The sequence below is a fragment of the Lutra lutra genome, chromosome 11 (assembly GCF_902655055.1).
Source record: "Lutra lutra chromosome 11, mLutLut1.2, whole genome shotgun sequence".
In the NCBI taxonomy this organism is placed as follows: domain Eukaryota; kingdom Metazoa; phylum Chordata; class Mammalia; order Carnivora; family Mustelidae; genus Lutra; species Lutra lutra.
The window spans coordinates 17,299,673-17,325,742 of NC_062288.1; the positions used below are offsets into that span (position 1 = coordinate 17,299,673).

The 26,070-nt window shown below is 42.2% G+C and overlaps 1 protein-coding gene across 1 annotated transcript in view; it reads left to right on the plus strand.

Annotated features, from left to right (window-relative positions):
• Nucleotides 1-25,797, plus strand: part of SLC26A3 (solute carrier family 26 member 3) — a 31,604-nt gene extending 5,807 nt beyond the window's left edge. Inside the window, exons 2-21 of the mRNA XM_047695861.1 lie at nucleotides 2,217-2,434; nucleotides 2,936-3,075; nucleotides 4,276-4,386; nucleotides 4,633-4,805; nucleotides 6,304-6,468; nucleotides 8,177-8,329; nucleotides 8,720-8,802; nucleotides 12,600-12,747; nucleotides 12,861-12,974; nucleotides 13,084-13,161; nucleotides 16,051-16,146; nucleotides 17,216-17,322; nucleotides 18,445-18,514; nucleotides 18,605-18,697; nucleotides 19,336-19,431; nucleotides 20,001-20,234; nucleotides 22,233-22,287; nucleotides 22,912-23,054; nucleotides 23,174-23,239; nucleotides 25,043-25,797. Coding sequence (XP_047551817.1) covers nucleotides 2,304-2,434; nucleotides 2,936-3,075; nucleotides 4,276-4,386; nucleotides 4,633-4,805; nucleotides 6,304-6,468; nucleotides 8,177-8,329; nucleotides 8,720-8,802; nucleotides 12,600-12,747; nucleotides 12,861-12,974; nucleotides 13,084-13,161; nucleotides 16,051-16,146; nucleotides 17,216-17,322; nucleotides 18,445-18,514; nucleotides 18,605-18,697; nucleotides 19,336-19,431; nucleotides 20,001-20,234; nucleotides 22,233-22,287; nucleotides 22,912-23,054; nucleotides 23,174-23,239; nucleotides 25,043-25,066 — 2,280 coding nt within the window. The 5' untranslated portion in view covers nucleotides 2,217-2,303 and the 3' untranslated portion in view covers nucleotides 25,067-25,797. The remainder of the gene's footprint in view (nucleotides 1-2,216; nucleotides 2,435-2,935; nucleotides 3,076-4,275; nucleotides 4,387-4,632; nucleotides 4,806-6,303; nucleotides 6,469-8,176; nucleotides 8,330-8,719; nucleotides 8,803-12,599; nucleotides 12,748-12,860; nucleotides 12,975-13,083; nucleotides 13,162-16,050; nucleotides 16,147-17,215; nucleotides 17,323-18,444; nucleotides 18,515-18,604; nucleotides 18,698-19,335; nucleotides 19,432-20,000; nucleotides 20,235-22,232; nucleotides 22,288-22,911; nucleotides 23,055-23,173; nucleotides 23,240-25,042) is intronic.
• Nucleotides 25,798-26,070: the final 273 nt, after the last annotated feature.

The following is a 26,070-nucleotide window of genomic DNA, read 5'->3' on the forward strand; positions in this document are numbered from 1 at the left end:
GGGGCAGGATGGCAGGGGCCCAGGCCCTTGATCCAGCGGGAGGTATGACGGAACCCACTAAGAGCCAGCCAAGGCCATCCTCAGGGAAGGAAGCAAAGCCAAACAGAGTGATTTCTGCCATCACTGTCCCTGGCAAAAAAAAAAAAAAAAAAAAAAATCAAACCATGCCTTAGCAGAGTTAAAAAAAAAAAATACAACAGCAAAAGGTAGAAAAGAAGTAGTTCCTTAAGAAAGAGCTAATGAGTTTTTCTGAGCAACTCGGTGGAAAAATGAGTAAAGCAACACAATAGTGGAATCTCTTTTTTCTGTCCATGGCAGCATCTGACAAAGAAATGCACAGTGCTTAAGTCCTCTTCATCCTCCGTTTGGCTAGGAGGATACCCCACAGGATGAAAGCTGTTCTTGAAAGGCACTCCAGACAGTCTTTACAAGAGATCTAGGGTGTCAAGAGTCATTGAACAGGGATTAGCTCTTAAGTGTTTTGTTGGTAATTGGCAAATAAGGACAAAAAATCCATGCTAGGCATAGCAATGAGTAAGCCAAGCCCGTTCTGCTTCCTGAACATTCTTCTGACAATGAGGAGTATTGTATAGTTAGTGGGATTTGACACTTGGAACTGGGGTGGAGGAATGAGTGAGAGGTTAGAGAAGAAGCAGTTTGTTGGGGTGAGAGGAAACTCAGAAAGAACAGAGGGGGTCTAACAGTTGTAACAAAGCCCAAGAACACCCCAAATGCTGGAGGTCAAACCAGAGGGTAGGGTAGAATCCCTCCACAGTGGTCAGAGAAGATCAGTAGAAAGGACTTTAGAGGGGAGGGATTTAGGTGGGGGAGAGAAATGGGTAGTCAAAGGTAGGACAGGTGGGACAAATTGAGGCCAGCATCTGATTTCTGGTGCTGACTTGAGCCTTGCAAACAGTCTGGAAATCCCTTGAGCTGTGAGAGAGAGCCATGTAACAAGGTACAATCTAGCTTGAGATCATTCGGTTAGTAACTGTGACTGAGGTCAGGGAACAAAACTCTGGGTATTGTAAGTAGTAATACAGAAACAAGGTTAGAGGGGAGAATGCTGACAGCTGGAATGATCTTCGCTTAACGTTCCCAGGGGACAACAGAGAAGGTGAGTGTCATAGAAGAAACAACAAAGAAATCTGAAAGCAGAAGCCGTGCATTTGACACTCGACTCACTCTAGGTCCTGAAGAAAAGGTCTCAGATTTGTGTGTGTGTGTGTGTGGCAGGGGGTGCTATTATATTATCATTGTAAGAAGAGAACAATTTTAGAATTGCAAGGGCCTTAAGAGCTGCAAGGGCTGAATAGGTAATATGCATTAAAGGATTTTTTTTGCAAAATTAATCTCTTAAGCATAACAGACACAGGACTGAGATAAGAACAAAAAATGTAAACATCTGACCCAGGAAATGCAAATAGTTAGGGTATGAACTATCATCACTTAGCGAAAGTCTGCAGTTTTCAGGTGCAATGCTAGATGCTTTGAAAATATTCCCATTTACTCTTCGTTAAAACCTTGAAACCTGAGTCTTATTAGCTCAATTACATGGACGAGGCTCAGAGAGGTTAAGCAAATTGCCTGAGATCTTCCCTTTAAAAACATCTCCTCACTAGGGAGCTAAGTAACAAAATAAAACTTTGTGCGATAGTTCCCTCAGCTGTTCACAGGAAAGCTCTCCTAGAAACAATAGAAAAATAAGTGGACAGTCTCCTTGAATTTCACAAATTTCAAGCATTTCACGGAGCTTTCAAAAATTCAGCTGGGGAAACTGAACAGTGTTGACTGCATTGAAAGGGCAAGGAGTAGATTTTAAATGTGATCTGTCCCAGGACTCCACCATGATCTTGGCAATGTTTCTAAGAAATAAACTAAAGTGAATTCTTTTCTTGATGAGATCTCATCTAACAAGTAAAAAAAAAAAAAAAAAAAAATGCACTCACTGATGAGTAAACTGAGTCAACTTCTATTGCTTTTTGGTGATCTTTTAAGAATAAATAATAAAAGCCCTTGTTTACTTACCCGAAGGAGCGGTGTCCAGCTCCTTGGAGTAAAAAGTGATATCACTGTCTCAAAACACAATCTAGGTCCCTTAATCCTGCCTCTTTTGATCTCAAAAGGTGGTAACATTCAGTTCGGAGATCACTCATCTGTAAATTGCATCACATTATCTCCGAGTTATTTAAGAAGCATGCTCTGTTTGGTTTCAGGCATTTGAACCTGCTAAAGGCAAGAAGAAGGGTTTGCCACATAGTTCCAAAGGTCTTCCTCTTAACGAAGGCGTCAGAGAAAGCAAAATGATCGAACCCATTGGGAACCAGTACATCGTAGCCAGGCCTGTGTATTCTGCAAATGCTTTTGGGGAGGAACATAAGAAGAAACAGAGACATCGCAAGACCTTTCTGGATCATCTCAAAGGGTGTTGTAGGTAAGATATCTTTTAAGGTATTAGTATGAGGAATAAGTGAAGCACTTTCTTCTAACTTTCCAAGCTCTCCTCTCTGGCATTAATGCATCACCTTCAGGGGCTTCTTATCTTTGATTTCCAAACCTCCTACTCCCTGCCAGGGCTGGAAAGGCAATCTCTACAATGAACACCATCTCAGCTCTCAACACAATCTCTTCATATCTGAGCACTCAGAAATGAGGGCGGAGGAAAGTTCTCAACTGAAATGTTGTAAAAGTCAATCTGAGGATGTCAGATAAGCTCTATCATGGCTAAAGAAAATCAGCATTTTTTTCTTAAAAAAAAAAATCCTTTGGTAGTGACGGGGGGGCACTCAATATAGGTAAGGAAGCAAGTGTCAGTGGGAAAGGTGGCGGTTCATTCTTAAATATAGTATCATCTTCACCAATTTTCCACTGCATTTAGGTGCCAAACTTACAACTGGATATGAATTAACTGAGTTGGGGATTTCAATGTTTTCAGCTGTTCCACACAGAAGGCCAAGAAGATTGCCCTGTCTTTGTTCCCCATAGCATCTTGGTTACCAGCCTACCAGATAAAGGAATGGCTACTCAGTGACATTGTTTCTGGAATCAGCACAGGGCTGGTAGCTGTACTACAAGGTAACTTTTTTTGAGAGGTAATTGCTATGTCCCAGAATTCATCCTTTTCATGTACGGAATTCAGTGTTCTTTGATACATTCCCAAGGTTGTGCAATGATCACCATTATCTAATTCCAGAAGATTTTTACCACCAGCACCATTCCCAAACCCTCCTGTCCAATTAGGAGTCACTTTCCATTATATCCATCCATCTCCCTGGCAATGACTTTCAGTCTGTTGATTTGCCAATTCTGGGCATTTCATATAAAACAGAATCACAGAAGATGTGGTGCTTTGTGTCTGGTTTCTTCCACTTGGCATCACATTTTCAAGGTTCATCCATGTTGTAGCATGTGAGGGTAATTTACCTCTTTGCATGATGGGTAAAATTCTATATTATGGCCAGACCACACTCTGTTGATCCGTTTATCCGTTGATGGACATTTGTGTTGTTTTCTGTTTGGGGCTACTAGAAATAATGTTGTCATGAACAATTGTGAACAAGTTCTCGTGCGAACCTATGTTTCATTTCTCTTGGGTATGTACCTAGGAGTGTGACTCCTGTTACATGGTCACCCACTAGCAACATATAAGTGTTCAAATTTCTCTGTATCCTTGCAAACACTTGTTATTATCTGTCTTCTTTATGTTAGCCATCTTCATGAGTCTGAAATTGTGGTTTGGATTTTGATTTCCCTGATGACTAATGATGCTAAACATCTTTTCAGGTGCTCCCTGGCAATCTGTATATCTGTGGAGAAATGAATCTTTTGCACATTTTAAAATTAGGTTCTTTTTCTTTTTCTTGTTGAGTTGTAAGTGTTCTTTATATATTCTGGATATTAGACCCTTATCCAAGATACAATTTGCAAATCATTTCTCCCATTCTGTGGGTTGTCATTTCACTCTCTTGATAGTAATCTTTGAAACACACATTTTAAAATTTTGATGGAGGTCAATTTATTTGTTTTTAATTTGGTTGCTTAAACTGTAGGTGTCAGTTCTAAGAAACCATTGCCTCATCCAAGGTCACAAAGACTTACACCTATGTTTTCTTCTAAGAGTGTTATGGTTTTAGCTCCTGCATTTACATCCTTGATCTATTTGAGTTAATAAAGTAACTGATTTTCAAGGTAAAATCTGAAATATTTGAAGACTCGAGAAGGACTCTTATGATTCCTTTGCCTGAAATAAGGACCCTGATGCTTCTGTATTTACAGGCTTAGCATTTGCTCTGCTGGTCACTGTCCCCCCAAGCTATGGATTATATGCAGCCTTTTTCCCAGTACTAGTCTACTTTTTCTTGGGCACTTCAAAACACATATCTGTGGGTAAGTGAATTTGTGGGCTAATGAATGCTCACATGGCTTTTTCTTTATTAACTCCACTTGACACACTCTGTATTGATTCTAGTTGTACCTAATCCAGGAGTCATAGTTTCTTGTAAGAACTGGGACTGGGGAGTGGGGAAGGAGGGGAGAACAGCCGGCAATCTCTTTATCCACCATGTTATGGTTGAAAGACACCTATGCTTTAGGGATCCCTATATTGATTATAGTTCATTGTCTGTTAATTAGGTCCATTTCCAGTTCTGAGTATGATGGTGGGAGCCGTCGTTGTGAAATTAACCCCGTCGGAGAGTACAGCTGCTCTAGAAATCTCTAATAGCTTAATGAGCAATGATTCCTCAACAGAAGAGTATAAGGTGATGGTGGCTGCCACAGTCACAGTCCTTTCTGGAATCATTCAGGTGAGTGCTTTCTTGTGTAATTGGCCCTCCCCTCCCCATGCTGCTTGTCCTCACTGGTACACATCTTTCTGTTCTGTCTCCTTCCTGCCCACCCCGCCCCCACTCTTCCCTGGGCTTGCATTCCACTCTCAGTGGCCCATAGGAAAGGAGAGAGTCTTCTCATCCCAACCCGAAGCAGAGGAGCAGATCCACATTGCAAAGGTGAATGAACGCAGGTCTAGGGAGAAGGAAAAATAGGAAGAGGGAGGCACCAGTGGTGAAAAGTGAAATACCTAATTCAAGTCATAATGACACTGGTGTCTTTGGAACTTTTTTCTTTCTGATTCCTCAAGGAATGTAATCTAGCTGGAAGGATTTGGGGTTGAGCACTTTGAACTGTCCATCTCAAAGATTTCAGGAAAGCTGAAGAGAATTATGGAGGGACTAAAGCCTCCCTCCCGAGCCACACCCCCGACTCCATTGCTGGTGAATAGTGAATAGTGAGAATGGCATGGATTCCTCAAGATGTTGGCTGAGTTTCTGATGAGTGATATTATTGGCTAAGACCATTCCTTAAAGAAAGAGAAAGTGAGTTTAAACAAGGACATTAGTGGTGTGCCCAACTGACAGACAACATGGCCAATTCTTTTCTGAATCTAGTGCCTTTGCATGTCTGCAGCTCTGGCTACATAGAGACACAAATGGAAAGGCAACCTGGGGATCCAAGGGAAGGAGATTCTGTCTGTGCCTGTCACTGCAAAATACTGAGGCTTTGGGGGAATGAACAACCTTGGTCCCCCACTAAACCCAAGCACTTCCGTACACAGTCATATACCTCTTAGGAAAGTCAAACAACTTGTTTGAGGGTGTATGAATGGAGGCTCACCATGAATGCCATAGCAGCCAGCAAGCCACTTAAAATTACATGGGAGGGGGTACCTGGGTGGCTCAGTGGGTTGGGCCTCTGCTTTCAGCTCTGGTCGTTGTCTCGGGGTCCTGGGATCGAGCCCCGCATCAGGCTCTCTGCTCGGTGGGGAGCCTGCTTTATCCTCTCTCTCTGCCTGCCTTTCTGCCTATTTGTGATCTCTCTCTCTCTCTCTCTCTCTCTCTCTCTCTCTCTCTGTTAAATAAATAAATAAATAGAATCTTTTTTAAAAGTTATATGGGAAAAGTTATGAGGGCTAGTGGTGGATAGGATTTTGCTATGAAAGGTATATGGGTATGTCTTCTAAAGATACAGCACCTTGAAGGGGGCAGGGAGGAAGAAGCTTCTTGGGGTGTACTAGACTTATATGCTCTGTGAACATTCTGTCACATTCTGCCTTGGGAATTGAATGGGGGAAAGAGGGAGAAGGAGGAACTCGGAACCTGAGGTGTTCTGGGAGGCAAGGACACCTGCTTCTTCATTTACATACAGACTGAACCTTTATATTTTGGATCCTTTCCCCTTCTGGTTCTCTAGTTGCTGAGGTGCACCTGTAAGGCAGACTGCCAAAGGCCTTTGCCCTTCTCTTTCCAGTTGCTCATGGGGGTCCTGCGGGTCGGATTCTTGGTGATCTATCTATCGGAGTCCCTCATTAGTGGCTTCACCACAGCTGCTGCGGTGCACGTCCTGGTTTCTCAGCTCAAATTCATGCTTCAGCTGACGGTCCCAGCACACACTGATCCATTTTCAATTTTCAAAGTAAGTAGTCCTTTGGCCTTGAAAAATCGAAATACATGATATTTACTATCCTGTTTCTGGGAGGCTTTCCTTTCATGACTTCCATGTGGGGCTTCCTGACAACTCCTGAGAATCCAACAGGTTGTGAAATTTAGTCACGTTCAGAAAAAATTAGTGGCCAAGGGAAGAACACTGAATATTGAACTGCATCTACCATCTAGCTAACGTGAATAACGCAAATCAGGTACCACGTCTCTGAGATTTGACTCTGAAGTATTATTTAAAAGAAAAAAAAAACCTAAGTTCATTATTAAAGGCTTTAGTATTTTGTTCCATGATTTAAAAATTCCCCCCCAAATCTTCTTTTGAAAGAAGTGTACTGAGTGATAGCGTTTCCCTATGTCTAAAAAGCAGGTCTCGTTCTTTGAAAATGGAGGTGCTTCAGACACCTGTATGCATCCCTGTTTATAAAGCAAAAGGAAATTAACCAATATGTGACTAGGACAGTGTGCATGGGGCATAGCGATTCTCAGTTCTCTCTTTTTGTCTTGCTGAATCTTGCTGAAGTTTTGCCTGTTGTATTTGTCTTTGCCCAAAACCAGCTCTTAGTTCTGCTGATCTTTTCTATTGTTCTTTTAGTCGCAAATTCATGTATTTCCACTCTGATCTTTGTTATCACCTTCCTTTTATGAATTTTGTGCTTATTGGTGCTTCTATCAAGACGGTCTTTGGAGCTGAGACAGAGTTTGCTCCGTATTGGAACCAACCCTCTCTCACTCCCATCCAGAGCTACTCTAGAAGGGGAGTGTTCGAGGAGCAATTTGGGATCTAGTGTGGGCCTGCTTGAGCTCTCTGGATCCCACGGATATGGGATCCAACTGGCTACAAAAATTAAAACCATGCTCTGTGCACTATTAGCCAGGAAATGAGTTTCCAAAAGTGACACAGACAGTTAACTAAAAAGTGTGAAGGACCTTAACCTTAAAAAAAAAAAAAAAAAAAAAAGGCCAGGAATTAAGGGGATACATGCTAAGAAAACTATCGGGGAACAGAGGGTATTCCCTGGATGGAGAAATGATGCTGATTATAAAATAATAACCCATAAGACCTAAGAGCAGAAGAGACAAGTTGTAAAAATGTGAAAAGTATCCAGGGAATTTTGACACCAGCCAAAGATATTCCCAGCAAAAAGGCCACGAGCGTCCCTATACTAGCAGAGTGCCAGTGCTATGTTAACTTTCTCATTCATGGTTAACTTGAGCAGAATAGAGGATCACTCTTCTACCCATGCCAGTCCTTCTTGCCTCAATTTTTTTTAATGTTGGAAATAATCAAATATTGCATCCAAATTATACGTTGGTATAATGCTTGGGAAAGAAATGAAACAAATGAATAAAGAAACAAACAAAAAGTAGAATCAGAACGTATAAATACAGAGAACAAGCTGATGATTGCCAGAGGGGCTGGGGGTGGGGGGTTGGGCCAAGTGGGTGAAGGGAAGCAGGGGATTTGGTTGAGTTATAGAATGAATACGTCACAGGAACAAAGGCACAGCATAGGGAATATAGTAATAGAGATGTCAAATCATTCTATTGTACACCAGAAGCTAGCATTGTGTGTCAGCTGTACTCAAGTTAAAAAAAAGGTTATAAAAAATAAAAATCAAAAGGATTCTTAAAAAGGAAGAAAAAATATAGCACTTGGCTGTTTTTTGCTTTTATAATTTTAGGTACTGAATTCCGTATTCACACAAATAGAGAAGACCAATATTGCAGACCTTGTGACCTCCTTGATTATCCTAGTGATTGTATTTGTGGTTAAAGAAATCAATCAGCGCTACAAAGCCAAACTTCCAGTGCCCATCCCAATTGAACTCATCATGGTAACTGATCATCTTAAGACTTGCTTTCATAATTCATTAGTCTCCTGTTTTTATGTTGAAAACCTTCAGGAGGTTTTAGTGGGGTAGATGCCCTCTCTGCCGTTTCTGGGTGTCAAACTTAGTATGGTTTTCTCTTCATTCTGAATGAATGGCTTCCTTTGTGATTTGGGGTTCATTCTCTCTGTGGGAGACGAGGACGGCGCAGAGAACAAGGCCTCAGAGAGGCTTGGCAGACCCATCAGAGCTGCGATTCTTAATCTCTGGTGGCTGAGGAGAATTGTTTCAGAACTTTTTTTAAAAAAGAAGCAAAGCCAGGGCTGGAGATTCTGTTCTAAGAAGACCGTACGTGATCTCTCATAATTCTAACTTGGGCAATTTGCAACTTTGCAGACTGTGATCGCAACAGGTGTGTCCTATGGCTTTGACTTCGAAAACAGGTTTAAGGTTGCTGTGGTTGGGGAGATGAAGAGAGGGTAAGTGTGTCTTTTATGGTGGCCTCTCCAAGCACTGACTAGACAGCGAGCAGTAAGTAGGGAGGACTGTGAGCTAAACACATTCATCCGGCTCAGAACCCTCCTTCCCTCATGGGAGGATGAGGAAGGAGCGCTACTCTCCTTCTAGGAAAGAGTCACAAAGGCTCTGTGGTTCTTAATATCAGAAAGTCTGTCTTTGTGGAAGAACTCACCAACCAGATGAGCAGGGATTCACACACAGGGGAAGTGTAGTGGTCAAAGTAAAAAAAAAAAGGGGGGGGGGGCAATCAAACCTGCTTCTCCTCCTAAAAAGGAACCAAATGAGACCAGATTTCCTTGCCCATCGATTACTATAAACAATATGCAGTGTTTTGTTGGAGGTGACTAGAGCCAAGTTCTGACAGTTCAAACGAGACACAGAGGAAATATCTGTAGCCCATTGCTTGAGCGAACCGGATAGGCACACTCTGTCCTTCCTCGTGATCAAATTCAAAACAAGACCGGAGCAACTGTGAACGCTGCGGAAGGATGGGAGGTCCCGTTCATACAAGGACTTTGAATACGCATTTGATTGCATTGCCCTTATTGGGCTGAAAAGAGAGATCCAGTTTTGTGTTTTCTTCTCTCTGTCCTCTGACCAGAGCATCAATTTCTTCCAATTGGCTTACCAAGGACAGGCTATGTTCCTGTTTAAAACAAACAAACAAAGAAAAGACCCCCCACCTTTCCCACGCTGAAGGAGCATTTGAGAATTCTAGGAATCGGCATTGTTGACTTTAAAATAACCAATTTTTCAAAAAAGGAAACATGTGCAAAAATATTTTTATCAGCAGATAGTCATTTGTTACATTTAATGAACCTCAGGCACCGTTTTTCATTTAAAAGATTTTTAAGTAAGAACTCGTCTGAAACTGAAAGACTATTTCTGGGATTTCTCTCTACCCTGTAACTTGCAAGTGATTACACTTTACTGTAAAGTCTTGGCAGACAGAAACTACGGAGACAGATAGACATAGATAGGTACATATAAAATTAAAGAGGACCTTGCCAGAAAGGATTTGGGAAATAAAACTTAAACTTGAGATCACTGAGTTACAATCTTTGAGACTCTTCTTAATAAATAAATCTTGAATGTCAGCGGACCTCTCTTCACAGTGTTTGTGGGCAGGGGACAGAATAACTCACATTTATTAACTCACATTACACTCCACAGAGAGGCCGTGTAGCCTGGTAGGCAAGCTCACCTGTCCTAGAGGCAGAATACCTATGATTTACTTCTGAGTTCCTTTTTGATTTGGGGCAAATAACTATACTCTATGCCTCCATGTCCTTGGCTCTAAAAATGGGGCTAAAACTAGTAGCTATCACACTGGATTCTTTTAAGGACTGAGTGTGTTCATACGTGTGACATGCATGCTTAAGTGCCTGTCCCACAGGGAGTGTTCCCACTGCTCTGTTACTAATTTAGGATCTAAATTAAGTACTAGGCCTCTTACATGCTTTTTCCACTCCAAGTTTTTCTGGGTGATGATTGAGTGGGCATTTTATTTTATTTTTTTTTAAGATTTTATTTATTTGAGAGACACAGTGCGCTCATGTGCAAGAGAGCACGAGCAGGGGGAGGGGGCAGAGGGAGAGGGAGAAGCAGGTGCCCTGCTGAGCAAGGAGCCCGATATGGAGCTCGATCCCAGGACCCTGAGATCACGACCTGATCTGAAGGCAGAGGCTTAACTGAGCCACCCAGGCACCCTGAGTGGGCATTTTAAATTTCTGGTGATCACCAATAGAATATAATTGGAAAATAATGACTATTAATTACTACTAATCTGCTGTTAAAAGTATGACACCTTGGAAGTGATTTTGTGAAGTCACACACACGGGCTGAAGGAAAGTGATCATCGAGACAGTCAAGGAGACATGGAGGATGTATTCAGATTCCAGAGGGATCCTGATGATAATAGCTAATAGCCACTTTACACCACCCAGTCTGTAAATAGTATTCGTGGCTATTATTTTATTTGGCACCACCCCTCACAAAAATTATGATGAAGAGAAAACAAGTGTCATTATTCTCCCTTTACAAAGGAGAAAGCTGGCTCGGGGAGGGCAAGTAGCAGAGCCAGGAAACGAATCCCGGTTTTCAGACTATAAATCTCCATCACACCGCTGTCTCTGGTATTTAGAGGCTAGGACAAAAGAATAATAGCAGGCTTCTGGTGACTTCAGTATAAAAAGCAAATTTCAACTGCATCGTCAATTCAGGATATGTTTTTGGAAAACAAAACAAAACAAAACAACAACATTCCGGACTAACGTTCTGATTCATGGCACCTCGTGGTACTTCTTCAAAATTAAGGCTGCAAATATGTGAACACGGTATTCATAAAACACGAACAGCAATAAAGAAAAAGTCAAATGGGTCCAATAAACATACTTTGAATAAGATTTAGGTCAAAAGCACATGTTGACAGGAAGGAACTGAGCATTTCAGTCAAGGGATGTTGACCCGGAGATACTCGGCCCTTTTATAACACAGTTAGCAAATATCATTGGACTGTTCTAAATCCATGAGGTACAAATGCAGAAGGATCTTCTTTGAGTTGAACGTTTCCCTGACACCACGTGACTATAAATGGTCTTCCCTGTCAGAGCCACGGTTGGCTCCAGCACTCCTGTGGGTCCCAGGGCAGAGTCCAAGGCCCATCTGTTTGCTGAGGGTTTTTCATGGAAGGTATTGTTATTGATGGAGGGAAGACTTTCTCGCTTCCCTTGTCTTTAATTGTGTTTGCTCAAAGACCTTCATCCATGGTAACCACTGGAGGGATTGTGGGTGATGCTTTTCAATCCCATGTAACAATACAAGTGGGATCTAAGACATTTTGCATGAGGCTTATAGGGATATAAGTGTACCTTCTAATGCGGCTATACTAGCAAAAATAACAGATGCACCGCTATCATGGTTTGCATTCTGGTATATAATTCAGGCAGCTATGCTTTTCAACAGTAAGATAACAGATTCCAAAGTTTGCAGCAGTGCTCAATTCTTGCTGGTCACACTCCAAAATGAGACCAAACTCAGCCTCGATGGCATTCCCTCATGGATTTGCCCAACAAATATTGATCATGTGATGCTCGCCAAGAAGACTGCTTGGTCTTGGTCACAGAACGATGAAGTAGTCACAGTCCCTGCTCTGTGTCTGGGGAGAGAGCTGTGGGGGAGGGTGGGGTAAGGAAGGGAGGTATCCAGGGCTGGAGAAGCACAGAGAACCTCACCTACCCCTGACTTTGGTGGGGAGAGAAGACTTTCTGGAAGGAGGGATGGTGATGAGGAGAAGAGTTCAGGCAGAAGAAAGAGTAAATCAGAAGTTTCCAAGGCAAGAGTACAGATGATGTCTTTTTTTTTTTTTAAAGATTTTATTTATTTATTTGACACAGAGAGAGAGAGATCACAAGTAGGCAGAGAGGCAGGCAGAGAAAGGAGGAAGCAGGCTCACTGCCGAGCAGAGAGCCCGATGCGGGGCTTGATCCCAGGACCCTGAGATCATGACCTGAGCCGAAGGCAGAGGTTTAACCCACTGAGCCACCCAGGTGCCCCCCAGATGATGTCTTTGAGAAACAAACAAAAGCGTGGTATGGTTGGAGCATCAATTCTGGGAAATGACAGTGATCGAGCAGGAGTAGGGGTCCGGAAGGAACAGATCGGGAAGGAATCAGCTAAGGAATTTGGGCTTTTTCTGAGGACAAGTGAGTGCCATTGAAGGTAGGTGATGCTCAGACTCACTCCATTTCCTTTTCAGATTTCAGTCTCCCATCGCACCGGACACACAGATTTTCCTAGAGACCATTGGAGACAGCTTCGGCATTGCCATCGTTGGCTTTGTGGTGGCCTTCTCCGTGGCCAGTGTCTACTCCCTCAAATACGATTATCCGATCGATGGCAATCAAGTAAGTTTACAACCTGGGCTGGGCCTCTTTAGGCAACTTCAAGTAATACTTTGTGGACATCGTACCATCGCAGTGCCATTTCTAAAAAAGATTCCTCTTTGTTCTCCTGCCAGGAGTTAATAGCCTTGGGACTGAGTAACATATTCAGTGGATCATTCAAAGGCTTTGCTGGGAGTACAGCCCTCTCCAGATCGGGGGTTCAGGAGAGCACTGGGGGCAAAACACAGGTAGTTGAGGGTCTTCAATGCAGGGGTTGTCCTGGCATTGGGACCCGACTGGCGACTCCAAGCTGGGGGAGATGCTGATTTTGTAATGACAATCTTTTCATCTTTACAGATTGCTGGGATTCTCTCTGCTATCATCGTGCTGATTGTCATCTTAGCCCTTGGATTTCTTCTGGAACCACTACAAAAGGTAACGCTCATCTCTCTTTGGGTTCTCTCTCTTTCTCGGCTTCGGGTGATGATGAATCAAGGACCCTGGCTCTTCCATTCTGGAAGTGCAAACCAGACAGGAAAATGCGGGAACTGCAAATTCTTGAGTACCCTTCCTGGCCCATAGTCTGGGGCCAAAGTCTTCAGCAGCATTTTATGAATGCTAGGAACGCAAAAGCCCCAGCTCCCTTATCTGCTCCACTCTCCACATGTTTGTAAGCCCTGAAAATAATTAATGTTTAGACAGAAAGACGGCCAGGTGCTACAGCTTCAATGTGGATTGATGGAAGTGAAGATTCCCCTAGAGGCTGAGGTCATCGGGGCCTCTATCAAATTCAGAGAGTGGTGCTACCAGCCGCACAACCCGTTCTCATGGATCCACCCTGCAATTTCCAGGGTTTGGTCGGACTCCAAGACCAACACTCTCAGGTTATAGGCTGCGGGGGCCCTCCACACAGACCTCACACCGTCACCCTCTTGCTCCTTGGTCCATCTCTCCTGAACTGTGGTTTTTGAGGGTTTGGGTTCATGCTTTGTAAATGGCTGCAACCCCCCAATTAAAGAAGTAACGGTAGACCCTGGAAAACAAAGGATCTGTAGGAAACCAGACGACAGTAAATACCTTGTTTTCTGTGGAGGTGATGTAATTTTGAGGTGCTCCACGGAACATTGGTCCTTACGTCCTGGAGACCTCCTTCTAATCCAGGCTCTGCCTCTTTTTCTCTGTGTGCTTTTAGGCAAATTACTGAACCTCTCTGAACTTCACGTTCTCCATTTGTAAAAATAGGGAGGAAAACAGCACTTGCCTCACAGAGTTGCTGTGAAAACTAAATGAAATAATGCACATTAAGGACTTGCACGGGACAAGCATTTAATAAATGTAGCCATTATTGTTAGTATACTTATTATATTGTTATTATTCTACAAACATTATACTTCTCACTACAAAGGGCATAGAGATTGGACACAGCCCATAGTGTTTCTTGGTTGATATCTAATCCTTTTTCCTTGCTGGTTGGTAGCTAGAAAGTGAATCTGGTCCCAGGTTTCTAGACTAACAGTGTGGTCGTCCGAAAGAGCCTCACTGGACAACTTTGTCTTCAAGCCATGCAGAGTACTCACTGCCAGGAATATGTGTTCTCTACAGTCTAGCCTACTGCTTTCCAAAGGAATGGCATTGAAGGAATCATGAAGTCTCCACCAAAGAAATAGAATGTCTATCTCAGTAAAATTAAGTGCACACGCAACCCCCCTATTAGAGAATTCTACCCTATCGTGCTTCTTCCCAAGGGTACCCTTGGGCTCTACATTGCCCATGTTGACTTGGCCAACCTCAAGAAGTCATGCCAGTTAAAAACCTATTTCTGTCATGAATAAAGCACACCCCAGGACATTGCCCGTGTTGTGAGTCAAAGCCCCACTGACAAAGGATCCGTGTGATGAGTTCTACTTAGGCCATTGTATCTGTAGTATCTGTTTGACCGGAATAGCTAGTTTGCTTCTCTTTGTCATGTGAACTATGCAAAATAACCCACAAGAAGAGCTGGTGATCAATGAGTGCTGATTAAGCATCAGCAGTTGTCAGCATCTTTTAGAAGATTTTATTTATTTATTTGAGAGAGAGAGAGAGAGCGTGCGCACAAGTGGGAGGGACAGTGGGAGAGGAAGAGAGAGAACCTCAAGCCACTTCCCGCTGAGCTTGGAGCCTGACACAGGGCTCAATCCCAGGACCCAGATGTCAGGGCCTGAGCAGAAACCAGATGCTTAACCCACTGTGCCACCCAGGTGCCCCTGTTCTTATCATTTTATACCCATTTAATCCTTTACATCAAGTACAGTATGCAGACCTGATTCCTGATAAAAATTATCCCTTTTCCTTTCTGTGGCTTCTCAGTGCTCTGTAATCTTTACTCTTTAAAGGGCTCTCTTGTGTCTGTATTGCATTGAAAAATTTAAAAAAATTTTTCTCCGGGGAATACTGAACAGGTAAGGAAAAGACACCTGATGGAAAGAGAAGGGGTAATCCTCCTCGGCAGTGGGCACCTGACATGCTCTATCCTTGGGTCCCCCAGCGGAGGGGCACAGCCTACAGCGCCTTGTGCACCCGCCTCACCCACCCAGCACAGCGGGGACATCTTACAGTTGCTGCAGTGCGTGATCAGAACCAGGACAGGGACACTGGCACCGTGCTGTCAACAGACCCTACTCAGTTTTCACGATTTTGTAACTGGCATTCATTTGCGAACTAACTAGTTCTAACCAGTTAACCAGTACTTAACTAGCAACTTCCTTTTCAATGTCACACTCAGTCCGGAGTCTGCTTGAGATTCTCTCCCTCTTCCTCTGCCCCTCTCACATGCACATGTTCTCTCTCTCTCTCAAATAAATAAATAAATGGTTTGTAAAAAAAAATAAAAAATGGTTGAAGGCTGATCATCCTCAAAGGTTTGAATTATGATTCTGGGTGCTGCAAGTTCCCCAAGTTTTTGTTTTTTTTTTAAACAAAGAGCAACCCCTTCTCTCCACCTCCAATAAATAAACACACATTAGACTGTCTCTGATTGGGAAAGTTTCATTTCAGGCATCGGTCTTAAGATCTGCCTGCCTCTGTCCCAAGGTTCAGGCCAGTAAGTGCTTTCCTCTACCCAGAGCCTGGCACTGTCACCATGGTGGGGACAAATGCATCCCTGGGAATAGGTCAGAGTCTTAGGTCTGCTATGTCCTGCAGGGCACTAGACACTGGAAAAAGGGTGTGTTCTGGGCTGGGCTTGGAGGCCCTTTAAAGGACATGCTTATCTACAACCTTCACCCTTATTTCTGTATGACTTATTTATCTTTAAGTACATCTGCTGTTTATGTTTTTTTGCAGTCTGTCCTGGCGGCGTTAGCACTTGGGAACTTGAAAGGAATGCTGATGCAGTTCACAGAGATACGAAGACTCTGGCGAAAGGATAAGTATGATTGTGTGAGTAGAGGTGATATTTGAGAGAGAAGTCAGAACAATATGCTGATTTCGGACTCCATGCTGAGCTGAGAACCCAACTGGGGCTCGATCTCACACCCATGATGTCCCCGTATGGAGTGGGGACCAAGAATCCAAGGCCAAACCAACCAACGATGCCACCCAGCTGCCCCTTCCTTTGCTATTTTTAAACTGCATACTCTAATGATCCCTCTTTGGGATTTTAATTTAAAAGGACAGGCCACTGGCAAGAAGGAGATGCTCCATGAAACACTAGTGGGATATGGTTGCCTCAGTTTTTCATTACATCGGATGTTTGTTTCCAGAGAATCGGCAACATTTTTAAATTCTGAACATTTTTTTTGGAAATACCCTATAAAGTCTCCCCCTGCTCTTGACATGCCTTGTGATGAGACGCAGAGTCCATAATTTTATCAGGATCAAAGTCTGGGGCATAAAAAGGTTGTTAACATATCCTATGGTACTTAACTAGCATAAAGTAATCAGCTGTATTGGTTTACTCTTGTTCCTGGTAGATGATTGTTGGGGATTTTAACACCATTTTGACATGCTGACATTCTTGTGCAGATAGTGGCCATTTATTAAATCAGCAGGCCACCAGTAAGAAATCAGGAGAAGCACTGTCAGTTACTTTGCTGATTTTAACCAACAGCTGTTGGTTCTACAGTTTTAATTGTGCCATATAGACTCAGTTACTTCCTTAACTGGGTCAGGACACACTCTCAGGGAGCCTGGGTGGCTCAGTTGGCTGAGTGTCTGCCTTTGGCTTGGTCGTGATCCCAGGGTCCTGGGATCGGGTTCCCTGCTCAGAGGTGAGTCTGCTTCTCCCTCTGCCTGCTGCTCCCTGCTTGTTCCCTCTCTCTCTCAAATAAATAAATAAAAATCTTTAGTTAAAAAAAAAGAAATGATCCCTTGAGGCAGGTCCCTTGTTCTGCACACTTCCAGCCTCTGCTTTGACTCTAGAAGTTCATGCTTTCTCAAAGCTCTGGACCTAAGACACTGTGGTTGAGTCAGAGTAAATTGTAGTGCGTGTGTTGCCTTCTTTTCACAGCTAATTTGGATCATGACTTTCATCTTTGCCATTGTCCTGGGACTTGGTTTAGGCCTGGCAGCTAGCGTGGCGTTTCAGCTTCTGACCATTGTGTTCAGGACCCAATTGTGAGTGTTCATCATGCTCTGCCTCCTTACAGACTTGGACCTTTCTGTGGGAGGGGGTCAAACATCACAGTTTCAGGGGAAAGTAGTTTAGTTGACAGGCATGCACATCTATCAAGACCGGCTGGTCCGTTTTTCCTTGTGTGGCTCTCCTCAAGGCCTGAAGGGCCATAGACATGTCCTGACCTCAGAGCTTCAGCCCAGGTCCCACCAGCTACTGATCTGTTCCCTGCTTTGCCACCAATTCAGAGAAATCATATGTACTGCAGAGTCTCTTTGCCCAGTGGAAACTGGAAGTCATTATCCTCTGAGCAGGTGTCATGTCTTTGCCATAGTCTTGCCAGACATGAAAATGGGTTCCAGAGAAGACTGTGGGATTCTCCACATCTAGTGGAGGGTTGTTCCTCTTTACGGGTTGCTGGATTGCTCTCCCATCTAAAAACGGGACTGGGCTAGAGAACTTCTCAAAGGCCCCTGTCATCCAAAAAGTCCACAAAGACTAGTTAGCATTCTTGATTCTTAACAACCAGTCCAAACATCTTCCTGATTCTTAAATCTCTGCCATATAATGTCACCATTATAATGTCTCAGCCTATGTTGGATAGCATGGTGTTACAGAGAAATAGTCTTCTTGGTGGCTCAGGAGTTCTAGGACAGAAGGTGGGGTGGTTAATGTTAATCTCTGGCTGATGGAACATATTTATGTTGAAGTGTTCCTGCCTCCTCTGATTTCGTCATCTTTTCATTCATTTCTCGGGGACTCATCAATCACAGAGACAGACCGAGTGGTTTAGGCAAAACATTGTGCTTCTCCATGCTCTCACCTGTACAACTGGATGATTGTATCAATTTCACTGAATAACTAGGATATTCTGAACCCAAAGAGCAAAAGCATATGCGAGCACTTTGTAAGCTGGAAGGTGGTAAATGGAAGGCGTTGTTCTAGGATAGGTAAAACAAGGTGCTTGCCCCCCAAGGTATCCAATGACATGATGATTCCCCGGCCTTTTACATTTTGAAAGTGAGCCTGCTCGTAGCCTTGATTTGCTAGGAGAAGTCGGTGTTAGCCTTACGGGCCTCACACACGCTCACGAGTGATTCACTTGGTGTCGATTTTCCCTGCAGTCCAAAATGCAGCACTCTGGCTAATGTGGGAAGGAGCAACATCTACAAGAATAAGAAGGATTACTCTGACGTAAGGAAGATCTGTTTTTTACTTTGACTTGCTGAAAGATATTAATATGAGTCCTGTGGGCCTGTCTCATGTTACTTCTCTGCCTTACAGATGTATGAGCCAGAAGGGGTGAAGATCTTCAGGTGTCCAGCCCCCATCTACTTCGCAAATATTCATTTCTTTAAACAGAAACTTATCGATGCTGTAAGGTTTGAAGTTGTTACTTTTTTTTTTTTTTTTTTGGTAATTCCACCATATATCTAGGAATGAAATGTTTGCTCTGTAACCAGAGGGTGACTGATTTCACATATGTTGAAGTTGGATTGTGTTCATGTTTTTCTGTCCCGTGTTCCAGAGCAGGTAAAACTACTTTATAAGGGTTCTATTAATATGTTGGGAAATAAGGCCCTTTAGGATAAGGTTCAAAGCAGAATCACCTTTTTTTTTTTTAAGATTTCATTTATTTATTTGACAGAGAGAGCGAGAGCACAAGAAGGGTGAGCAGTAGAGGGAGAGGGAGAAGTAGGCTCCCTGCTGAGTATGGGGCTCGATCCCAGGACCCTGGGATCATGACCTGAGCCAAAGGCAGATGCTTAACCACTGAGCCACCCAGAAGTCCCAGGTTTTTGAATGTTAGTAACAGAACACAGGCTGAGCAGACCAAAGTCGTTGACACAATGCTGTCACTGTTGTTGTTTGAACCACTTCTACGTTTTCTTACACATATCGTTATTATGTGCCCCAATCCCAACCCATCCCACTTAAAGTTATTAGAATTCTGTTACAGGATATTCAGCAGCATCCTATTCCACACTCTTGTAAGACAGCAATGGATTTTTCAGGTTGGCTTCAACCCGCTACGAATTCTACGCAAGCGCAACAAAGCTTTGAAAAAAATCCGGAAGCTGCAGAAGAAAGGCCTGTTGCAAGCGACACCAGTAAGTTTCTTTCTTTCTTTTTTTAATGGGAAAAATTATATTTTTGTATTTAATCATAAGTGAATTATCATTTCAACATGCACTGATTATTCCTGGAACCAACAAAACCTTAGCCCAGCGTGGACTACATATACATCTGACAATTTGTGTGACCAAATTATATAGCATTTTAGCAAAAATCTTGTAGGCCTTCTTTGTTTTTCCTAAGGGCCTCTCAAGTCCAGTGAGACTTTGATTATTTCCTAGGGATGAAACCAGTAAGTTTCTTGACCACATTTCTGGGTATTATAGCTAAAAGCGTATAAAATGTAGTTCAAGGTGTTGGTTCCATTCCTTTAAGTGAAATGCTGGATAAACCAGGTATGTCGGGTGTCAGTATTGTTTTTTTCAATGGCATCTTTGAGGGTCTCCTTAAAACTTTTGTTTTCCTGGGAAAACGTTCCTTCTCAGAAGGAAAGGGCTTGAGCTGACTTTGAATGTGAGCTTCAAAAATTCACTGGGTATTTTTGACACAGGCAATGTTTCTTTTGGTCAGAGCTATCAAGCGTATTTCTTGTCTTCTCTCGCAGAAAGGGTTCGTATGCACCAATGTTGGCTTTAAAGATTCCGACGATGAGCTGGACAACAGCGAGATAGAAGAACTGGACGGGCCAATCAACACCAGCGACCTGCCCTTCCAGATAGACTGGAATGCTGATCTTCCTCTCAACATGGTGGTCCCTAAAATCAACCTGCATAGCCTTATTCTTGACTTTTCAGCAGTGTCATTTCTTGACATTTCTTCAATGAGGGGGCTCAAAACGGTAATTACTTTCTTTCTGAATGAACACAACCGATCAGTGGCCAAAGGTAAAAAGATATAGTTGAGGAAAGATGGTTCTTTAGATCATACACACTTACCCAGAAGCAAATCGTAATTTTAGGATAGTCCACACAGAGAGTGGGAGTGGATGTGGTGCGTTCACTGAGCTCTTTTTTTTTTTTTTTTTAAAGATTTTATTTATTTGTCAGAGAGAGAGAGGGAGAGAGAGCAAGCACAGGCAGACAGAATGGCAGGCAGAGGCAGAGGGAGAAGCAGGCTCCCCGATGAGCAAGGAGCCCGATGTGGGACTCGATCCCAGGACGCTGGGACCATGACCTGAGCCGAAGGCAGCTGCTTAACCAACTGAGCCACCCAGGCGTCCCTCACTGAGCTCTTTGAAAGAGCATTGCCCAGGAGGCTGGCATATAAATTTGAAGACAACCACACCCATATTTCTAACGTACGCTGAACTTGCCACTGCACAACTATGCCCGCACTCCTATGAAATCCCAGCTCTGTAGGACCTTTAGATCCTGTGGGCACTGTATCGAAGTTGTCCTGAAATACAGAACATTTGGGATGATCTTTGACAAAGGTGGAATAGCAGATCCTTTTGTTTGGTCTTTATCCATTACAAACTGATGAAATTTCACTTTGCGGGCGCCTGGGTGGCTCAGTGGGTTAAGCCGCTGCCTTCGGCTCAGGTCATGATCTCAGGGTCCTGGGATCGAGTCCCGCATCGGGCTCTCTGCTCAGCAGGGAGCCTGCTTCCCTCTCTCTCTCTGCCTGCCTCTCTGTCTACTGGTGATCTCTCTCTGTCAAATAAATAAATAAAATCTTTAAAAAAAAAAAAAAGAAATTTCACTTTGCTATCCAAAACCTCTCCCTACCCCCCCATCACTCCCACCCCACCAAAAAAGGAGCTATGTGAAAGAATCAATGTCATGTGTGATTTAAAAATAGGACTAAAAGCTTCAGGTTGTACTCTGTTTTCTTTCCATGGTTCTGTGAGCATTTCTAAAATAAACTGGTTTCCAACAGAGATACAGAGAGAGACTAAAGAAAATTTAAGACATTCCACATTTACCCCTCTTTTTCTGGGGTTGTCACAGACCTCTGCCTACATAAGAACTGAGCTAAGATAATGTCTATTAAATATGGGTGAACTGAATACAAAATTAGAAAACTGAATCGATTTCGTTTCCCTCAGACTTTAAAAAAAAAATTTTAACATCACAGAACTCTCAAAACTGCTTGCTTTTTCTTTTCTTTCAGTTGTTTTAGCTTTGGAGAAAACACACACACACACACACACACACATAACACACACACACACAATTTGTTTCTGGTCCCAGCAGTATAGCACAAAGGACAGGGACTCTGCCTTATGTTTCTTTAAAGCCCTTATTCTTGGTTCAGTGCCTTGTAGAGGTTTGGTGTTTACTGATGATTGACAATGATTTTAATGATCATCTAAAATGATCAACCATAACTCTTCTTATCTTATATGACCTCACTCACATCACTACTGGTATTCATTCTTAGCCTAGGACCTAGAAAACAAATCAAGATTCACTGGTGTTACTACATCCAGTCACTGTGGACAGGAATAATAAACAGGTTACAAGCCATAGGGTTTTGGGTTTTTCTACTTCTGTGCAGCAAGAAAGCTCTGGTCAAGGTCATCCCATAAAGGAATTGGTTTTCAGATTAAATCAGAGCCCATCTTGTGAGTGGAAACAGAAGATTTCCCCATCATACTTCCCACAGGAATGATCATTTTTAACTTCTTTCTGAAGAGGAGAGTTCTTTCCTTTGGATTTATTTCCTTCCACCACAGAGCCTTGTTGTTAATTTTAGTGTCTCTTTATACCATTATCTCCTTTAAATGTAAAAGGTTCTCTAAGCAACACAATATCCATAAGGCATGATTATGATCATTTTATGTTTCTGACAAGTAAAACTGTTTCCTAAGGAAGATCTACTTTCTTTTTAACAGATTCTGCAAGAATTTATCAGGATCAATGTAGATGTGTATATCGTTGGAAGTGATGGTAAGCTGTTTTTATGTTCTGACAATCACTTCAGGCTCATGGCCAACTCTCAATGTAGACGGCCTCTCCAAAGTCTAGGTCTTGTTTATGATCTATTAATTATAATAATAATTTATATTAATATATACTCGTATATTAATATAGTAATTATATATGACTTTATATGTATTCTCTTTATTAGGAAAATGGACTACAGTAAGTAACTGGTAGATAATAGGTCTCGCAATCCAGAACCAGAGCATACCACTGGTCTATGAGCATATGTCCTATTTTGGCAGAATCCCAATTTTGTATAAGCCATACTTGCTGCTGTAATCATTAGCCAGGGAGATTAACTCACTAGGATTTTGCCTAAAGGAAAATGGATTGATTTTCTTCCTCATTGGAATCTTTTCTTTCTTATTAGGGCAGTAAATGTTTTCTTTTATTAGAAAGGTATCCTTTTGTTTCAGAAAACACCATACTAATTGTACGCTGGTATCGTACCATTGCGATCGCCAAACACCTTACCAAACATCAATGAACTGCATGTTTGCAAACGGAAATTCAGATCTCCAGTCTCAAGAAGAGACCTGTGGCTGAACAATTACTTCTTCCTGTTATTCTTTCTTTCCCACTCTTCAGATGATTTCATTGAGAAGCTTGCACAGTGTGACTTTTTTGACGATGAAGTCAAGGACTCAGTCTTCTTCTTAACAATCCATGATGCTGTCTTGCACATTTGGATGACAAAGGACTACAATGTTTCAAAGTTTAATGCCAGTCAGGTACCAGCTCTTTGGTGACTTTCACATTTATATAAAAACCATCTGTACTTCAATTCCCCTTTCTTTTTCAACATTTTTTTTAATGTTCCTAACCCATGATTCTATTCTGGTTTTCTCAGGAAAAAGAAATGAAATTTGATTTTACCATAAATACAAATGGAGGATTACGTAATCGAGAATGTCAGGTAAGATTCTTCAACAATGTTAGCTGTACCTAGACATCACAACAACAACAAAAAAGACTGAAAAGCAGTGAGGCCTCTTCCAGCAGGCTGCAGAAAGTCCAGCCCTTGTTTGAGCCACTGGGCCTCTTCCCTAGAAAACAGAAGCAATGCCAGTGTTCATAGGGACTTTGGGAGAAAAGAAACCCAGACCAGTACAAAAAAGATAGAAAATAGTGATACTAGGTCTCTATTAATGCAATATTGAGCATACAGAGAGAGAGATCTTTATGTTTTCAAAGTACTTAAAACCAAGATGTTATTCTACTCTTATAACAATCCAGGAGGCAGAGAAAGTTTGGCTGTTTCCACTTACAGATGGATTAGTGATGGCGCTGAGAAGCTCATACTCACTTCCTGCTTCCCAGGTGCATGGGGAAGCCCCCACCACAGAGCCTAGGCCAGCAGTGAAAGTGAAGTTAAGCTCCTCTCCTTCCTTACTAGAAGGTCTCAAGTTCATTTAGCTGGGTAGTTCTATTTCATTTTAGAACATTCATCTCTAGAATATTCAGTCCTTTAAGGGAGGGCTCCAGTCTGGGAAAAGCAGAATCACAAATCAAATTAGGTATCTGCTACAGGTCAGGTACATGGCAGGTGTGTCACATTCATTATCTCATCCTTACAACAGTATGTGAAGAAAATATCATTTCATAAATGAGGAAATTAGGGAGGGCTCAGAGAGCTTAACTAATTTGCTTAAAGTCACACACCAACCAAAGTGACAATAACAGGATTTGAAGCAAGATCTGTCTGATGCCAAGCCCTGGGCTCTATTCACTATGGTACACTGGTTCTATCCTTTGGTGAAAGACTAATGGAATTAGGGATCCTGAGAAAGAATCTAAAAATTGCTTTCAAGTATGAGAGGTGGCTGATGGTATTTCTCTTATTTGAGGAAAGGTTTAAGAAGAAAAAAAAAGAAATTTAGATTAGAAATGAAGATGTATCTAGAATAGATAACACTAGGTCCTTATTAAAACTTATGCCAAATAAGAAGAGTTCAATGAAAAAGCCATTCCAGAAGTTAGACAGGCCTGAATGAGAGCACATTCGCAGAAAGCACCAATCATGTTTCCAGCCAGCCATGTTTTCCAGGGCTGGATTCTAGAGAAATCCACATGGGTCACCTTGCCTGAGCCCCCTCTAAGTAAAGCCTTACGAGAAATCCTCTCCCCAGTAGTTGCATTCAGAACTATCACCAAGTTGGAAAAGATAAAGTGTAGAAACCGAACGTATACCTAACGAGTCAAATCAAAACTTCAGAACCAACCACCTAACAGAATGTAGTCAGGACCATCCTGTATCTGTCTCCACATATTAAAACAACAACAACAAAAATTTAACATGAACTCCTCACTACATTACTTAGAGAAAGACAAATCAGGCAACCAGCAGTGACCCACATGGAAGCTGAATGTGCCCGGCCAGCACACAGAGCCCCTTGGAGCTTGTGTGTCCACTGACACAGTTGTGAAGGGGGGGTATTGCTACAACTGTTGTACTGTCATTTTGATTAAGTTAAATTAGGCCTTTGAAAGGTACACTTACATCACAACATGGTATCACATGGGTCTATGTTAACCAAGTAGCCGTGGAAGGTATGTGATCATTAAAATTCAAGACAAAAAATTTGTGGTTAACTCTGGTAAATTCTAGGTCTTCATTTTAGCAAGATGGACCACATTTGCTCTAAGATCAGATTATTGAAAGGGACACATCTTCTAAGACCAGAACTTTTAAGAACCAGAACTTTCTATCTTCTTCCAGGTACCAGTTGAAACAAAATTCTAACCAAACTATAATTCAGATGGATCCTCACCTGTAATATAAAGAACAACTTTATACCCAGGAAGTATTCATACATTGTATGAAGAACACTTTTACTTGATGGAATTATGTTTCAAACTTTGGAACGAAATTGTTCTAGCATGGTACATTTTTCACGTGTGTAGTATAAAATTATGTAAATACTCTTAATTTTATATCTTGTAGGTTTATCAGAGGAAGAAAATGTTTTGTTTATATGTATTTTTATAGCACTGACAGATTCCCATCTAGGTCATGACCTTCATTCATAGGTTTTGCAGTGTATTTACAACACTGCTTTGACTCTTATAATTTATAGTTCATATGAATCTATTTCCATTTTTAAAAATTCCATTGTACAGTGGACATGTCTTGTTTTGTTAAATTTCTTGTTAGTTTTCTGAAATATGCCTGCTGTGGGTCCCCTCTGTAATGGCCTGGCTGGAAACCTGACACACAAGAATCATCTGAAACCTTGCAATGACACTTAACTTTGCCCAGAGTTCATGATTATCAATATAGCTTTTTAACGCACCCAACCACCTCCTACCCAGATCTAGACACAATCCTTCCAACGCCAATATCTGTAACTGTAACTAGCTTTTAAGGCAAGTCCTTTCCTTCCACCTCTTAGTATGAGAATTGGATAAGCTAATGAAGATAGAAAATGAAAAAGCAAGAAGGTGGAAAGCAGAGAAAACATGACGGGTAACCAGCTCTTCCTGGTCTTAGAGGAAATCGAAGATAGTAGGACAAAGTCTGACTCTTCACGGCTGGTAATTTGGAACTCACAGGGCAGAGTATCAGCTCTAGAGCTCAATTTAGCTGGAGGATGAGATTCCGCACACGCGCTTCTCTTTTTTGCTGGCATTGTTCTTGATGCAAAGTTGTATTTATTTTATGTAATAGATAAATTTGTAACTTTGTAAAAAATAACTTTGTCAATGAGAAAAGTCTCAATCGTTTTAAACCTCACCTCTAAAGCTTTA